The sequence below is a fragment of the Gordionus sp. m RMFG-2023 genome, chromosome 4, assembly GCF_954871325.1.
Source record: "Gordionus sp. m RMFG-2023 chromosome 4, tfGorSpeb1-WG-v2, whole genome shotgun sequence".
Classification (NCBI taxonomy): domain Eukaryota; kingdom Metazoa; phylum Nematomorpha; class Gordioida; order Chordodea; family Parachordodidae; genus Gordionus; species Gordionus sp. m RMFG-2023.
The window spans coordinates 26,827,585-26,847,077 of record NC_088778.1 but is presented as its reverse complement, the minus strand read 5'-3'; the positions used below and the strand labels follow the sequence as shown (position 1 = coordinate 26,847,077).

At 28.4% G+C, this 19,493-nt stretch overlaps 1 protein-coding gene across 4 annotated transcripts in view; it reads left to right on the top strand.

The window, feature by feature from the left end:
• Positions 1-19,493, top strand: part of LOC135929086 (inaD-like protein) — a 100,497-nt gene that overhangs the window by 55,521 nt on the left and 25,483 nt on the right. For all 4 annotated transcript variants that reach the window (XM_065465585.1, XM_065465582.1, XM_065465581.1 and 1 more), the window contains 18 exons: positions 444-535; positions 742-877; positions 1,402-1,686; positions 3,305-3,540; positions 3,643-3,922; positions 4,524-4,729; positions 5,663-5,917; positions 6,378-6,470; positions 6,994-7,065; positions 7,118-7,292; positions 7,614-7,815; positions 8,067-8,165; positions 11,705-12,126; positions 12,194-12,339; positions 12,386-12,496; positions 12,559-13,841; positions 13,932-13,971; positions 14,379-14,460. In XM_065465585.1, the coding sequence (XP_065321657.1) occupies positions 444-535; positions 742-877; positions 1,402-1,686; positions 3,305-3,540; positions 3,643-3,922; positions 4,524-4,729; positions 5,663-5,917; positions 6,378-6,470; positions 6,994-7,065; positions 7,118-7,292; positions 7,614-7,815; positions 8,067-8,165; positions 11,705-12,126; positions 12,194-12,339; positions 12,386-12,496; positions 12,559-13,841; positions 13,932-13,971; positions 14,379-14,460 (4,215 nt within the window). The remainder of the gene's footprint in view (positions 1-443; positions 536-741; positions 878-1,401; positions 1,687-3,304; positions 3,541-3,642; positions 3,923-4,523; positions 4,730-5,662; positions 5,918-6,377; positions 6,471-6,993; positions 7,066-7,117; positions 7,293-7,613; positions 7,816-8,066; positions 8,166-11,704; positions 12,127-12,193; positions 12,340-12,385; positions 12,497-12,558; positions 13,842-13,931; positions 13,972-14,378; positions 14,461-19,493) is intronic.

Here is a 19,493-nt window from a genome sequence, read left to right as displayed (position 1 = left end):
AAGTGTAACTGATTGCAAAAAAATAAATACTTTACAACACTAACCTTGAGAATTTAAGTAACTTTAAACCTCACCTTTAAAATGAAAAGGTTTTCGATTTTTAATTAAAATATATTATTCGAACATAAGAAAGAGGAAGGGAAGAAAAGGTAGAAAGAAAGTTTTTAATTGCATTTTTATATTAATGCCCAATACGCATATATAATTGTGTGACATTTGTAATAAACTACATTACCGAACTATTTTATCATATTGAATAATAATATTATAAACCATCGATTATCCAACATTGGGAGTTCCCCCCCTGCTTTCAATCTAAATGCGTAGTTTAATCTCATAATTGGAAAGATATAAAATCATAGTCACACTCCGACTTAATTTAGAAAAGATACATATTTCTAAAAAATTATGTAGAATTTAATAAACTATCTATTTTATAATAGACGAAATTTCAGGGATATTTGTTAAAAGTATAGCCATTGGGAGTCCTGCCAATCTTGACAGCTACATAAAAATCAACGATCAAATTGTCGAAGTAATGTAGTTTCATTTATTTTATTCTTTTGTACGAATTAAATTATTCGATTTTTTTAAAGGGATCGATCACAAATAATTCATTTTTTGAACAGGATATATTTGAACTATGATATCCCCTTAATTGGCACTTTTATCAAGACGATATTCAAAGAGAAAAAATTGATTTATTTTCCCATTTTTTTTAACAAAAATATTGATATTTAGGTTGATGGCCGTACCTTGATAGGAATGAGTAACCAAGATTCTGTCGAGGTGTTGAAAAATACGGGGAATAAAGTCCATTTGAAGTTCGTTAGATATCTCAAGGGTTCCAAGCATGAACAGCTGGAACATCACACTGGTAAATTAGTATACTTTTAACATTATTTTTTCATATTTTTTTTCGTAATTACGTGTATTAAATTTATTTTTGATATTCGTTAATGAGCAGGACCACCCCCCTCCCCAGAGGGGTAACAAATACTTCCCATGGGTCGGCAATCCAATTTTTTACGGATTCCCATACGAATTTTTGTTTTTTGCATTGCGCCTCTGATCCCTAAATATTATAAAACGGCTGATAAATAAGTCTTACATCGATTTTTGATGAATTCCATCAGAATAAAATTATAAATAAAATGGTGACTTGATTTTTGTAGGATTTTAGCACCTTGGGAAATTAAGTTATGGCCCTTATGAGGTCCTTTCTAACCCCATTCTCTCAATGATAATATAAATATACGAGTGCTGTGCCTATAATAAAATATTGTTCTTATCATGTTTACTAGTTGGAATGTTGATTAATATATAATTTTCATATTTTTTTAAAAAGTTTATTCTCTGATTATTCCTTAAAATCATTATTTAAATATTCGATAAATCAAGAACATGAAGAAATGGATAATGCCGTTCCTCAACCACCCTCAGAAACTGAAGAAATTAAACCCGGCTCTAAACCGGCAAAGGAGCTTCCTACATCTCGAATAGAGTCAAACATTCCTCAATCATCACAAAACGGGTATCACGTCGAAGAGAAGGAGAGCGAGAGGGAAAAATTGATTTCTTCCGAAGGACAAGAACGGGAAGAAAGATCGACGGATGAATCTTCCAGCAAGATCAAGCCCGAATACCTGACTGTTTCCCCTACACCCAAACCTCATTATGATGAAGGTAAAAATAAAAATTTCATCCATATTTAGCGATCACTTTTCGCATAAACTGTATATGTAAGTATGGAGTCTTTAGGGTTTAATCGGATTGGTCTGTATAAAAAAGCGATAACATCTCTAGTTATATATCTGTAATATACCATGGCTCAAAAAAAATATGTCGCGTTTTGAAATCTTTATAACTTTAAAACACATCCTTTTGTTTAATGAAATAATACCATATTTTATTAAAGAATATATTGAACTTATAATCCCTCAATTATTAATTTTTCAAAAACGGGCTAGATGGGTTACCTGTGGTAGCTGGTCGAAATTTTCCTAATCATTCAAATTAATTATGTCAGTATTTATTCAAATAAAGTAACCCATGACCGGAAAAAAAAATAAAATTAGACAATAATTATAAATTTATTTATCAATAGAAGATTTTATAATCATAAAATTATGCCACGAATTGAAAAATTGGAATGCACTAATGATTCCTTACTCCCTAGCAAAAGTTGAATATTCTCTCAGTTCAACGAGCTCTTTAAATCAACGCGGAAAATACTGGATTTCATATTCCGAAAAAGTTTTTAGTTTATATTTAAAAAAAATTAGGCTACAACTTTTTGGATCTTTTAGATAAACTTGAATAATATAATTCTTGAAATATGGCCTTTAATTCCAAGAAAAGTTGGCTTTCGATTAGTGGATAGATGTTAGGTGTTGTTCAATAAAATATAGGGAACGTTCCAGTATATATTTCTCTCCTTCCTTCCTCGAAGTATGCATCCGTTTTGCATTATCATTTATAAATTATTTATTTGGTAAAAGTTTTTAAAATAAATGACGAGCCTCCGGCTATAATAGTTCAAATTGGAACCCATCTTTGAAAGGAAAAAAATTGATGGTCTTGAAGTTATTTTTTTTATCTTAATTTTTTTACCGATTCGATTTAAATACTTTTTAAAAAACGAATGACGCGTTTTAGAGTTATAAAAATTTCAAAACGGGGCCACATCTTTTTTTTAATCCACTAGGAATATCCTACAAGTGTTGTTAAACGGCTTGTTTTGAGCCCATTTTTAGAAACCGCTAACTTAATATATATATATATATATTGTCTAAGCCTCTAGATTTCTCTAATAGATGTCTAGACCTTTGTAACATTTATGAGCAAAATCTTCAGGCTTGCGTATTATTTTTTTGAATAAAATATTGAGTTAGCCCTTTTTTAAGTAGACTCAAATCGAGCTATTTAACAACACTATATATTACACCTTCCTTTCTTTTTTTTTAAAAAAAGTTTTATGAATCCTTTTTACAAAACAATAAAATTAAGTGCAATTTGAAAACGCATTTTTCAATCAACATTTAGAGGTCCAATTTTTTTTTATTATACATTAATTAACTATTATTTTTTGTTATTCTAATCATTATAATATAATATTTAAAACCAATAGTTTCTTATTGATGTTAAACATATTTGCTATATTGTAAGGCAAACTAGCGATATAAATTTTAATATGAGCCAATTTTTAGGCGTTTTTGAAACTTACTCTAAAAAATATATAATAAAGGATTAGTTATTTCCAATCTACAACACTTTACTTATAAAAAAAATCTTTGGCCACCAGAAACAAGGGATTACTATCGTAAATGGTCGTCGGTGCTAGGCCCCGACGCTCTGATCGTGATATCCGAATTCGACAAATTTAAACAAGGTGGCGGTTTGGGAATAAGCCTAGAAGGAACAGTGGATGTTACGGAAGACGGAACCGAAACCAGTCCTCATCATTACATTAGGTCCATCTTGCCGGACGGACCGTTGGGTATCAACGGAAAACTGAGAAGCGGAGACGAGTTATTAGAGGTTTTATAAGTTGCACAATATTACAATTGTTTAAATAGTTTTGTTTTTTTAAATTTTCTATTTTATTTTCTAATTAATACGTTCCCGTAAATCAATCAAAAGGTTAACGGACAAATTCTTTACGGCAAAAATCATAGGGAAGTAGTTAGGGTCCTCAAGGAAACTCCCTTAAGAGTTATAATTGTATGCGCCAGAATCAAAACTTCTCCATCTTCTTTGGATAGGGAGGATTTGGAAAATGTAGAAGCGATCGAGGGTTCGATACCCAGTTCCTATTTTTTCTTACCTTCCACCAGGCCTTTCACACCGGAAGAATCGTTAGATACAAGAGCCCAGTCTCAGCAATATTTCGTGAATGAGGAGGTCGACCGAAGGGAATCAGGTTGGTATTTTCTTTTATAAATATATCAGGGAATTTTAAAAACCGTTTTTCTAAAAGTGGTCTTAACTACCCGCCCCGAATCCATATTATCCCGGTTTTTTGGATTGTCCATAAATTCTGATGGTTTCAAAAAAGCCCAACCAAACAATTTTAAAATTTTAAACCCCAATTCGGTTCCAGATTTCTAATATATATTATCGTCCCCCAAAATGCTAACATTGATTATAAAATATAACATGAAAGAATGATCTCATTGACCGAATCATAAGGATCAACTTAAGTTGAAGATGCCATGATCATATTTTGAATGGGTTTTTTCTGAAAAAAAAGTTTTCCCAACCCCTTTTCATCGGAATTCTTTTTTAAAGAAGGTTTTAACTTATTTGTTGTTCCAAAAATCATGCAGAGCCCCCCTTCCTCTTTATATAAGATGCCTTTTATTACATTTTTCTTTTTGTAATATTCGAAAAAGTTTATCCTATACCTTCGGGAAAGAACCATACAGCTCTTGCTATAATATCAGGCTATTAAAATCCCTGTCTCCCTCTAATCACTTTTTTCATGTTGGATTAACTATTTTAACATTTCCTATCTTTTCAAGGCGACCGCTTGTTCAAGGCCAAATCTGAAGGTGCTATATCCTTAGGTCTTACCGATTCGCTACACGATATTACCGCCGATTCCGTTAGAATAAAATCTAGATCTCTAGAACCCATGCATGGCTTGGCTATGTGGAGCAACAAAACCATCGTTGTGGACCTCATCAAAGGGGATAGGGGCCTGGGATTTAGCATACTAGATTATCAAGTTTTTTTTTTAATTTGTATATTACTTTTCTCGGCCCATCACACTACATTAGAGTTTAAAATGTAGTATCTGTATCTAGGTACACTTTTATTAAAGTATCTGTCTATATATATTTTAGAGGTATTTGTATCTGTTTTAGGTATTTTTTAATATTCAATCTGATATACTTTTTAACGCTTTTTTATATTAAAAATAAAATAAAAAATTTTTATTTATGATATATTAAAAAATATTGACAAATATAATAAAAATATATTTAGTATTAAGACTTATATATAAAAAGAAAATTAATTCAATATTATTTTTTTCCTTTTAAATATATAGACATCAGTTCAAGATTGTGAAAGATATATTTTTCATGTAAAGGAATATATAAATCCATGTTTAGCCATTGCCCCCATTAATTATTAAAAACAATACATTAATGCACAAAATTATTTTGTTAATAAATTTATTTAGAATTTTTTAAAATAATTTTATAGCTATTAATGAATAAATTATAAGTTTTTTTAAAATAAATGCTCGTTTTAAATGAGAATTTGTTCGAAAGAACAATAAAAATATACTGGTATTGACATTTTTTTTATATGGTGTTAGAATTGATGAGAACAAGAATATAAAAATTTGTTTACGTATTTTGTGCTCTCATAATAAGAGTTTCTATTCGAAAACAACGCAAACCCTGTTTATGAGTATAATAAAAATTTGACAATGTATCTCTATCTAGAATTTTAAATGATATATCTCTAACTAGATCCATTTGAAAGTATTTTTTTTAAAAACTCCGCACGATACACATATATATATAGAATTATCTAGTCACATTTTTTTTTATCTTTTATACATTACCCTACCTAAAGTCTTAGAAATTTTATAAAATGTATATTAATACCAATATCTATTACATATTTGTTCATAAACCCCTTCCCCAAGGATCCCGCAAATCCTAATCACACGGTTATAGTTATACGTAGTTTGGTGCCGGGCGGGCAAGCCCAATTAGACGGAACTATCGTACCTGGTGATAGACTCTTATTCGTTAATAACGTGAATTTGGAAGGTTTGACCCTTGATTCTGCCGTTACCGCACTTAAAAGTGCTCCCAAGGGGTTAGTGAGGATTGGCATTTCCAAACCCATGCCATTTCTTGTAGAGGAAGGGGAAGGAAGCTCGGAGTACTTGAATAAGGTATCATCTTTTTTTTTAATAAAGATTTAACTACAATATATTTATATAAATTATTAATACATTTTGTCTCTTAAATGTGACGGTTAGCAAACATAAAACCGTTTACTTCTATTAATTTTTTTTGCCGTTTTAAACCGTTGTCACTTTTTTAGTCGATACTCAAACTGATACCACCAATATCAAAAAGGAATAATTAAAATATTTGTTGGAAAAGAGGAAAAGATATGACAGAAAGAAAAAATATCATTTCTTAATTTATTTATAATTAATTTATAGAAGTGGGTTAAATGAACTCTAAAAAGGTTTGGTGAAGCTAACACAATCCACCCACCTTACTTTATTCTTTACATTCTAAAACGATATTCTTCTCATTTATAATTCAATATTTTATTTATACTTGGCTTTTTTGATATTTATAATTTAGAAATTATCTAAATATATTTTTATTTTTCAATAACAGAAATTTACACCCGATAGAGAAATCAAAGAGAAAATCGTCCTTCCAGTACCTCAAGAAGAACCTGTTAAAGCGGAAGACCTATTTTTACCTTATGTAAAACAAAAAGAATTAATTATATTATTAATTCCATTACATCTTTTTTTAATAGTATTTAGTTTCATTATTTATTTCCCCTTTTTTTTAATCATTATGAATATTACTTGAATTTTGAAAATTATGTCTTTAGAAAAAATAGCATATTGGGTGATAATTTTTTTTAAATAAATAATTATATTAGTAGTGAGATGCAAAATCGCTCCATTTTAGGCGATTCTTAAAAACGGCTAACTCATTATTTTAGCTAGAAATATTGTTTAAGCCTTCGAGATTTCATTAAAAGATATTCAAACATTTGTGTCATCTATGAGCAAAATCTTCAGGCTTGCTCTAATATTTTTCTGAATAAAATGCTGAGCTAGCCGTTTTTAAAAATCGGCTCAAAATAGCTATTTTTGCTTAACTAGATGTTAATCATTTCAAGTTACATTTGAAAATCTTTTAAAATTAAGCCAATAATATTTTATAAAAAAAAGAAAAACGTAATTATTATTAATTGTAAATTGTGTAATTCTATTAGAAAAACGAACTGGCCATTGAAGACAAGCCACTGTTCACCATCAAAGATGCCGAACCGTTGTCACCTTTTCAAGTATATATTATAATCTTTATTATATTATTAATAACACCCTTTTATTCAACAGGAATCATCTGGTCCTAACAAATACGTATATAAGACTCAAATTAATTTAAGGCCATCGCTTTCTGAAGACGAAATCCCCTCTTTCAAACCTAAAAAAGACGAAATTCCTGTATTACCACCTTTGCCCCACGCGTTAGAACGTGTCATCAAAATCAAAAAGGGACTCCTTCATTTGGGTCAGGCATGTTATAGTGATTTTTTTTTTAGGATCTCATATTTTTGGCCAAGATTCCCCCGTTGCTCCATGGCACAATTTTTTTTTAATTTTAGATATAGGCTTGGTATATTTTAAAATTAAATATTTAGAAATCTCTTTTGATAATTTAATGTTTAATTATTTTATTCTATTTATTACAAAATACTGATTTTTTTTTAAAAAAAATTTTACTTAATTTTTTTTTAAATTCAGACTGGCGAGGGCCGGCCTAAGACTCTAATATAATTGTATATATTATATGTTTCAAATAAAAAAAATTTGATGATCTGCATCACAAAAGGATTGACGCTAGAACCCGAGGGTATAGGCACCAATGGTTGCATTGTTTCTTCCGTAAGCCCCGATGGAGCTATAAAAAGGGATGGTAGAGTTAAAGTGGGAGATTATATAACTTCCATCAATAACGAAAGTCTTAGATACGTGACTCTTAACCAGGCTAAATCTATTTTATCCAGGATATCCCTCATAAGCAGTGATATTAGGTCTGATATTTTGTTCTTATGATACAAATTGTTTCCTTTCTTTCATTTTAAATTCATGAAATATTAAATAAACGATAACTTAAAAGTTTATCTGTAAATTGGTTTGTAACCAGAACCTTTTTTTAAATAATTTTACCGAACCAGAATTAAAACCAATTTTTTAATTTCCAGGGAAATTTATTATAGTCATATTTTTTTAAAGAATAGAATTACCACTATATTAATTGAATTAAATTTTTTTTTTTAAATAGCTTAAATTACATTCCTTCCGATGACGCGGCCATTCATAATCAATCAGCCATTATGGCCTTGCAAGATGATTCAACACATTCCATCAATTTATATGATCAGTAATTTCCATACGCATTGCATATATTAATAATTTTGCCTGAAATTTATTAATTATATTTTGCTCATTGTATCATCTTTAATGCATCATATTTATACTATAGTATATATAATAAAGAATGTGTGATTATGAATATTATATAAATTATTTGTGGAATGTATTTACCGCAAAAAAATATCTTTATGGCATGCAGTTTCTGTTATGCATTTATGTTTAAATTGTGTATTGTTTTTTTAAAAAAATTGATATTTATTTTATTTTATGAAAAATTTTTAAATATTTTATTCAAAATGAACTAAATTTTTATTATTAATAATTATTATATACATAGTATTTAAATTTTAAATGCATGATTAATTTAAAATTTGACCTTTATTTAAAGCTTGAATTTTAGTTCTATATATATAAATTAAATACAATACTACTAATGGTATTTAGATTTATTATAAGTAATTGATAAAAAAAATTATAAGCTGTTTTAATGGCTTTAAATTATTATGATTATATCATACATTATGAATTGACAAAAGTTAAAGGTTTATTTTGTTAATGCTGAATCTAAAGTAAGATAATAAAATTAAAATTATCATATTTTGACCAACTATTTTACCTCTCTAAATTTACCATGCTTAAAAATATAAGATATAGCATGAAAATTGAATATATCTGTTGGAACAGGCTCTTATGATTTTTCTTTCAGTCTATGGGATCCATCTAGATAACACTGTAAGCCAGTTCCCCGTCAAATCTCTTTTATTCACGACCCTGCTCTATCTTCTCTTCTCACTATCTGCCATCTTCTCATATAATATCTTAGATGAGCTTTGTTCCCATCTTGGGCATCTTTCCCATAAATCTTTTATAACACCAATTGGTATCCAGTTCTTTGCCAGTTTTTATCTTCATTCTCATCTCCATTATTCCCAATTTGGTTTTACGTATTACAATTATTGATCATGGCCTTAAATTTTTGATTTTTAAATTTAAAAAAACGCACTCAAAAAAAATGATTTAAAGTTGAAAAATAACACCATTGAACATGTATATTATTACATCATATTTAAAATCAAATATATTATAAAAGTTGTTTTTTTCTGGCTATTTTTATTTGCTAAATTTTCTATCTTCTCAATATTCAAATTGTGTACAATATCATTCTTTCTCCAGTAAAACAATCGATAAATTATTATACATGTTCTATGTATAATACTCGATCTTAAATAAGTGGGTGTTTTTTTATAAGTTTTTAAAAAGCTTTTTGTGACACAGGAAACTCGAAAAAAATTTGATGGATTGCTTAAAACTTTCTAATTTATGACGCCCTAAAAATAGCATTATTGACGTTCAGGGCAAATTCTCGAAAAGCCCATTACTTGGGCCAGTGCTGTTTCTGATGAATTTGACCAAGAGATCTCCTACAATGAAATATAAACTTGGAAGAAATAAGAGTAATATTTGTTTTGTTATAGTAGATAAAATAAATATCAGCTAATAGCATATTGAGTTTTAAAAAAATACATAAATTAAATTAAAATTATGCATAGAATTATAAAAATGATCGAGCCTACTGTGGTGTTTAAGATACAAAAAAGGTTTTGTAAGAATAAAATATAATTTTATTTTAACAAAATAAGTTTTAACTTTAACAATAATATGTTTTTATTTTCATAGAAAGTACACCATAAATTGTATCCTTAAACAAAATACAATTTATTTAATATTGATACATCTACATTTACCGCCATAGCCAGAAATTTTTAAATGAAAGTGGTTGCAATTTTTTTGAAAATTTTTACAATGATATTAAGTCAAATTTATTTCTATAATTAAAACTATTTATTTGCATTGCACAAATCATGTTTATTTTAAAATATTTAGAATTTTACTTCTGGTTTTTAAATGTCCCCACGTAGTTTAGGCCTTGCTTATATTTAAATTGGAATGTAAACTAGTAGAATATAAAACTTGTTCGCCATAATTTCCTTTAAGTTGGTTAAAAAAAATACTCTCATGGGTATCTCCCCCTTTTTTTTTATGCGAAATAAGTATTTTTATTAATAATTACTTGTATATTTTTTATCTGCATTTCACTTTTTTCTTCCTATACTAATCAATATCTTTTATAAGTATTTTCATAGTCTTAAAAAAATACTAAAGTTTCAATATTTATTTTATCTCATGATTAGATATGTTTATTAGCGTTACGATTATTAATAAAAAAAAAAGAATTAATTATTACTAATAACTAGTATTGTTAAACGGTTCGATTTGAGCCCATTTTTAAAAACGGCTGTCTCAATATTTTGTCCAGAAATATATTTCTCAAGTCTAAAGATTTTTTTTATAGATGGTACAAAGATTTGGACATTTATTAACAAAATCTCGGGGCTTGGAGAATTTTTCTGGCTAAAATATTGAGTTAGGCGTTTTTAAAAATCGGGCCGTTTAGCAAAACTAACTATAACAATCCCATTATAATTGTTTGTGTTTTTAAAAAAATTATTTCTTTAGCAATAATGCTTCAAAATACTAAACTATATTTTATCCTTATAATTTATCTAACATTTGATCAGGTAGGTACCCTGAATTGACAGCCTGTTTTTAAAATTTATTTAATACGACCTTTTTTGGTTAGTAATACAAATTAGGAATAATAGTTTAATAATTTATATTTAAAAAAAAAATCTTATTGTAAGAAAGGGTTAAAAGTATATTGTCATATTGGGACATGAAATTCATGAGGAATTTAGAATCGATTTTATATCATTTTACCGAGGTGAAATTTTTTAAATTTAAAAAAAACCTGATTTGACCGGAAAATTATATCAACGTGTAGAGAGTTGTGTTGATTTTTAAAAGCGACCTGATTAAGATTTTAGTCAAAATAGTATTATGTTATCTCGAGATTTAGCAGAGAAAGGTCTAAACCTTTCTGTCAACTATGAGCAAAATCTCCAAGTTTTTATAATATTTTGGATAAAATCTTAATCGGGCTGGACAACACTAGTGTATAGTATCTAATCGTAAATTTCAGGCATTTATCATGAACTTATATTAATTTTTATGTATATTTTTCATATAAATATACAAAATTTGTTGACGGAAATTGTCTGAAATTAGATAGGTTACTTCACACACGCTAGAATACATTTCCAGTAAAATTAGATTTTAAGAATGTTTTTCAGTAAATGATTTAAAACTGAGAGATTCCGAATTCTCATGTATTTCATATCCTAATTACGATGTGTGATTGAATTCATATCGATTTTGCTTGTCTCATATTTTTATTTATATATTCACTTTATTTTATTTTAGTGTAAATTATATTATGCTATCTATCGTTCGCGTATTCCTTGAATTATATTAATTATCACCCTTGTAAAATAATTCCTCAATTCTTATATTTATTGTAATTTTAAATTTAATAAATAAATATTTCAAATTTAATTTTGCATGCATTCGATTACATTAAAATTTCTATCATAAATGTACCTGTTAAATTATATCAGATTAACCTTTTTAAATACTTTAAATTTTGAGGGGTATAAAGTTATCAATGCAAGATTTAACTGTGTATATCAAATACGTCGACAGCCTGATGGAACGCTTGATTGAAGATATAAGTGAATCTCTGACCCAGGCGATACTCGAAAGTCATATATCGGAAGATAAAATTCAAGAGTATTTACCTCCCCCTCTTCCTCAATCGCAACAAGATTTATTACTTAAACATGATACGATTAGTCCTTTGTACCCAGAAGAAGATATTACGCCAGTCAGTAACGAAAGCTTAGAAATCCAAGAAATTTTGAAAAGTGATATTAGCCCAGAATCGCAAACAGAATTTGTTCCGCAAGCAATAACAACTTCTACCGAAGATGATAGAACGAATACCACAGAAGACAATCGTTGGAGTCCTCCCCAATTTATTGAACTCACTAAAGATGATAACCAAAGCTACGGTTTTAAAAAAGCTCTAATTGTTTTTCAATTTTAGAATATATATATTTTTTGACAAAAACAAATTAGGATTAAGTATCGTGGGTGGAACTATAGAGAGTGATCTTAATCCAGATTTTGATGTTCCCGTCGCGGGTATATTTATCAAAAATGTGTTTCCCAGCGGACCCGCTTTTAGAAATGGGCGCCTAAAAACGGGCGATAGAATTTTAGAAGTATTTTGTATAAAATTTACGCTTATTTTCCTTTTCTTTTTCTTAGATCAACAATTATAAAGTTAACAACTCAAGTTTGGATGAAGCCGTTAAAATTATTCGGGAATCCAAAAATCGAGTACAGTTTTTGGTACAAAGTTTGATGGGATCTAATGAGGTATTTTTTTGCGATTGATTTAACAATCTTAATATATCTTCCTCTTCATATTTTTCTTCTAGATACCATACACATTCACATTTACTCCCAAAAAATCTGATACCACAAATATATCTACTATCGGTGCCGATAATCAAAATATTGATAATACCACACCGGAGAGTTCTCCCCCTTCTTCAAAAAGAATTTCGACGGTTTCCACCCTTGTTTTCGAACCAATCTCAACTAAAATTAAAGAAGACCTAACTAATCAAGGTAGAAGGGATACAGCATTCAAGCCCAGTACGATAAATGGCATACCATTTGAATCGGGGGCAGGTTCTGTGCTAACGAATGTCCAAAGTTCTTTGAAAATCGATGATAGCACTCAGATTTATCCTATAGATACATCAAAAAATTCTATCTCAAGTAATATGCAAAAGTATACCAGCACCGTAACACCCCTGAGTCCATCAAGGTTATCTTTAGCGACACCTTCGCTAGGATTTATTCAAGAGGAGTCATCGCAATCAAAAATTCCTACCCCCGTTAAAGTAAATTATAAATCTATAGATCAATTAAAAAAAGAGTTTTTTGAGCGACATTCTTTGACCAATGTATCGTCTCTTCCCGCGAGAGAATCCATTCCTTTATCGTATAGTCCCACTAATTTTGTTACCCCGGATTCGATGAACCGTCAATTGCGTTTCAAAGTTCCCATAACTTCATTTATGCAAAGACCTCAGTTAGAATTGTTATTAGGACACCCCAAAGCCTATACAGCTAGTCAAACGAAACTCCAACCCAAATCGCGTAGATTATCGTCTCCACCTCATCTTAATAGGATGAGTAATGTAACAACATTCGATCTCAATACTGCATATACTAAACCGTCCTTAACCTCTTTAGCAGCAACTAAAAACGACAAAATTTTATCGAAGCGTTTATCGGAACAACTCCCCGGTAAATATACCCCCATTATACCCATATCGACCGTTATAAATCCAGCCCCTTCTTTGTTCTTCGAAAGAATAACCATACCAGTTGACAAGACAGAGACTTCTTCGCGATCTCTATTGGCCACTCCCCTTGATAACAATGCAATTTCATCACCTAATCAAGTTTTATCATCTCCCGAATACTCCTCTTCATCGAGTGGGAGGATCTCATCAGAAGGCTCAAGCAATAATGGTACTCACACTATGTCTCCCCCAGTTATAACCCCGCAAACAAAAAAATCTTTAATCCCCATGGCAAAGAACGAAACTGAAAATATTTTACTGCAACAATTAAAACCGCCAATCGATCCCTCTAGTCTGAACGTCAAAGATGATGAAATCATCAAAAAGCAAACCTGTGTTAATAGGTAAACTGTTTTTATTTTTTTGTTAAATTTTAGTTTATAATATAATGAACGGGGTGGCATTTATACAATTTATTTTCCCGCGAATTTTAGCGATGGCGCAACAAAAACCGTTATTATCGAAGATGAAACGGTAAAAATCAATATTTTTTTTTTAATTTTCGGGCTAATGTTTAGGCATCCATTGGTGATCCTGATTATAAACTCTTATATTGCGTGCTAAAGAGACAAAAATATGATATATTTAGATAAAAAAAAAATACATGTATTGCTTAAAAAAATATATATATTAGGCCTAATGCTAAACATTTGCCCCTTCCTATTGATTAATATGTCATACATATGAATTATTTCTATAATATAAAAAAAATTTAATTTGTGATTTATTAATTGAGAAAATTTTGATTTATTTTATTTTCCTAACTTCCATAGAGGTTCAGGGGGTTTGAAAAGCTCTAAAGCCATTTTTTTCTTCGCAAAAAAAAGTGCCACAAAAAAGCATAAAAAATACTCTTTTTATTATTATCTTCTTTTTTTTAGATACACATTAACCCTAAAAAATTATCGCTAATATCGACTATATCATCATCCCTTTCAAGTGTTCCAAGTTCGCCGACTAGCGGTAAATTCATAAAAAAAAATAATTTATACAAATTTTGTGTGGTTAATTTCTACTTCTAGTGTTGTTTTAATGTAACATTTTTAGAAAATCTATAACTTTAACTGTAATTTGAGTTTAATTATATATTACCAGATAAGTTGTTTATCCATAACCAAGCATTTTATTTTAGGGTAAATATAACTTTAGCTAGTTACATTCTAAGTATCTTAGATGTAACTTTTTTAAAAATTTTACGAGTTATACTTCAAATTTGCATCTTTTGAAAAATACAACAATGCAACTTTTAATTTATAACTTATTCATTTTAATTCGTTATAAAATTTTTACATAACAATAGTCCCTTATATTTTTACATTTAAGAAATCATTCATTCATTAATTCTCTGGGTAATGATATATTACGTTAATTCACGTCGAAAATTTATTAAAATGCAATAAGATCCATTTATTTTTTAGTATATATTAACGGAATCACGTGAACTCCCCCCCCCAAAGACGGAACCGCCTAGTTGACTTTAAATAAAAACATGACCCTTGCTGGAATCGAACCCAGAACTATCGGATTGTGATACACGCACTGAACCGATTAGGGCACAGACCCTACTCGAAAAAGATCAAATTGTGTATAAAGATAAAATTATGATGTTATCTAATATTTTAATATAACACAGAAAAAAATCGACCTCACCGATATACATCAATATCATCTTATTTTATAATATTATTATAAATAATTTATTTGTAAAAAAAAAAAATATAATGCATTCATCGATATAGGACAATAAAAACACGGAAATAATTAGTATTAAAAAAAAAGGAAAGAAGCTATTATAGTTTATCACCTAGTTATCACCCTATATCTATTAGCTATCCAATTAAGCAAAACATTCCAAAAAAGGTATAGATGGGACAATGATGTCTATTATTTACCCATTCCTCAAAGGTTTAATTCCTATGTGATGAAAAATCTACAATTTTATTCTATAAAAAACTTCAAATACTTATCCCACAATATACGGTTATTTTCCAATGCCTTTCTATCGAAATGTCTTAATATAGTCTTTGAAATTCGTTTTGGGATCGACGCCATACAAATGCTACTAATTTTTACAATTCAGGAATTTTTCAATTAATAATTTATTTTTCTTTTATCCGTTGTCTTTGTCCCTTATTTGCATTATGCATTATATTTTTCTTTTCGAATAAATGTTTATTATACCAATGTATAGTAATAGTTGTATAAACTATGATAATGTGTTATGTCATTAAAGTTTTTATCATATTATTAGATAATATTATTATTAGTTTACTGACCGATTCGCATGAAATTTATCGAATATATATTATATTACTTACAAAAAAAAAGAGATATAAAATAAATTTAGATATGATTTTTTTGTTGATATAATATCTTATATTTCCGATTTGAATCATTTTTGAATTTGATCAACTTTTAGAGACTTGCATGATGATTTGCTACCAGAGTCTCCTACTGTTGGAATTTCATTTTTACATAAAATTTTATATCTACTTTTTTGTTGTTGTTGTTGGTTTCCGCTAGGAAGATAAAAATTAAAAAAGATGGATAATTTTGAACAACGGAGCCAAGTTTAAAGAATAAGATTAAATCGAGAAAAGTGGGAACGTAAGTTGCAATATGAGACTCTGATAGCAAATAGTTACGCAACGAGTCTCTAGAAAAGTAGAAGGAATGCCAGAGTAAAGATGTTAAAATAGGCGAGAAACTATTTTGCTACATCTCAAAGCTAACTTTAATCCTTGGTGAGTAAAGAAATATGGTTTTAATTACGAGGAGGGACTACGATGTGTTTTGGAGATATTTATCAGTCAAGAAGTTGGATTTCATTTGTTTTTTGGGGGGGACGGCTCTGGATGTTTACTGAAAATATGTTTATGAGAAATATAATTGTTTTTTTTTGTTTGGTGTTTCAATCTCTACCAATAAAAGGTATAACGCTAAACAGAGGCGAGTTTCCCTTTCCTTTCTTTCTTTCTTTCTTTCTTTCAATCGAAATATAAGTAAATAATTTGCTTAAAATATATATATATATAAATGTCAACGATCATAAGAGAAAATATAAAAATGATACTACTAAATTTGAAATGGTAAAAATTCTGGTATATCAGGCTAAAATAAATCGAATAATTTACCATAAAAAATTGCGTGGGATTTTTTTTTTATAAAATATTTTAAAAAAAATTGCGTGGGAAGATAAAAGTTAAAAAAATTTTTTATAAATTACTATAAAAAATAAATGGATGGAAAAAAATATGTAAAGGTAACCGGAAACGGAGAAGAAGAAAAATTAGAATAAACTTTTTAAAAAAAATTATAACAAAATGAATGGAAGGAAAAAAAACTCGAAATGTGGAGAAAAATTAAGTTTGAAAATAAAAGTCAATATAATAATCGATGAATGGGTTTGAAAGAATTAATTATACAAAGTTAGGCGAAAATAGAGGAAAAAATCCCAGGTTAAAACTAAAAAAAGAATAATTTTGAAATATTTAAAAAATGGGGGGAAAATATATAAAAAATAAGAATAAAAGGTCGAAAAATTTATTAAATTTTTTTTTTTCTAACAAAACAATTATAAAATATTCCAAAATCTGGAGAGAAAAGAAAAATTAAATATATAAAAACAAATGTATTAACTTGATAGTTTTAGCTAGTATTAAAAAGTAGCTAAGTCTACTAAAATTACAAACCTATATTTATTGGCTATTTTCTCAAAAATCTAATAATTATGCAATTTTCCAATCATAAACTATAATATAATAAAAATAAAAAGGCGCTCATTCTATAAAAAGGAATTGGGACCTCAAGTTTCTTAACAAGGCGCTAATAATTATATTTTTTAAATGGTAATTTGAATTATTTATTTCTTAGTTTGTAAACAAGCTTAGTTTGTATATTAGCTAACTTAGTTTAAACTAACTATTTTTTTAAACTAGCTAAACCTCTATTTAGTTTGTAAACTAGCTAAAATTTTATATTAGCCAACTAGTTTTTAAAACTAGCTAAGCCTCTATTTAGTTTCGTAAACTAGCTAAAATTTTATATTAGCCAACTAGTTTTTAATACTAGCTAAGCCTCTACTTAGTTTCGTAAACTAACTGAGTTTCTATATTAGCTAACTCGTTTTTTAGACTAGCTAAGCCTCTACTTTGTTTGTAAACTAGCAAAGTTTATTAGCTTTAACATATTATGACATACATTGAGAATTTATAAAAGTGACGAATGGTAAAAAAACGAAACAAGAAAACCTTAAGAATGTATAAATTAATTGATTTCATTTATACTTTAAAATATGATGTTCGATAATTTAACAAGACGGAATAAATAACGAATTATTTATATAATCAATAAGTAAAATACTATAAAATTCCTGAACTATGTACTATAATAGATAAGGCCCGCCTATCATGTTGCAAAGGGTTTTGATTTTGATTTAGATTCCTTTCTTATAATTTGGGACATACGGTAGGTCGGAAGGAATGAAGGGAGATGTTTTGTAAAATACACCAATACGCTTTATAGCGGCGTCCTATAATGTCAGGGTGTCCTTGCTTTTTTTTCTGAATAGAGCACACATGTCGGGATGAGCCAGAACATTGCCTATCAGTTATCAATTCTTTCTCAGTATTTTATCTAAACTTCAAAAAAGAAAAACATTTAAACTATCATTCCTAGCGGATCCTAAGAGGTTTCATATGGCTCGCACATGTTTTAAAATAAAAATATTCTTAACAAGATATAATTATTTTTTAATAAAATGAATGTAATTATTCCCAGGCTATTTTTTCTAAATAAAAATTGGAAAAGGGATTCGTTTAATTTATATTCATGATTAGATGGTTCGCTATTGCATAATTTATAATTAATATAAAAAAAAAATTCGGCATATAATATTTTATATGCCACTATTTTTTTTTTACTATTAGATATTTATGATTTAAAAATATTCATTAAGTTCTTTAAAATATGCAACTGGCTTCATACTTTTTTTGTGGATGGTAAATTTTAAAGGAAATTTATAGCAGGACAATAAATTACTATATAGTATGTCGTAACTAATGTTGTATATATATTACTATATTAGCGATTCCAATTAATTAAAAGTATAGGGGGGAGATCTTGTGAGCCTTGATTTTCTTCTATAGTACTCAACTCCTGATTTTTAATATCGGATCACATAAAATATTTATAACACAATATATGATTTATACCCTCAAAAGTAATCTTTTTATCAGGAATAAAAAATAATAAAGGTTTTAATTATCCAATAACTATCTTCCTATTCTAATAAAATTATTCTTTATTTGAACAAAAAAATATGTTTAAAACTACCATACAATTAAATTTTAATGATATATTGAGGGTCTGGGGCTATTTTTCAAAGGTTCATATGAGCTTTTTGAGTTAATTTTTGAAATTTATTTTTTTGATTATTAAAATTTGAATATGGCGAAATCATATTATAAAGAAGAAACAACTATCATTAATAAATTTAATGAAAATCCGCCTTTGCTAGCCGTTACGGAGAAAACTAACTTAGGTTATGCAACAGTAAAAAGATATAAAATAAGATAAATGAAACAACAAGATTTAAAATTGTCTACATCAAGACAAATATTCAAGAAAATGAAAGAAACTAGGCTATACAACTATCTAATAAATCCCCTTTGCCCTAACATGTTTATGGGTCCTTGTCCCATGTAAATTCTCTTTTTTCGCTTGGATCCCATTGCAATTTTAATCCATTTTTTATTTGTTTAAAGTGTAACTCATCCTTTCCCAGATATATTTTTTCGGGAAAAATTAATATTGTTGAAAAATTATTTTTTTGCTTGCCATAAAGTAAATAAGTGAAACAAAATGAGATATTATTTATTCACCCGATCTCTCCTACATAGATAGGAAGGACTCAGTTGTAGCGCCATTTTATTGTTTGTACATCGATTAATTATCTTCTTCGTCATTATATTAACGCACGATTAATGTCAACCACA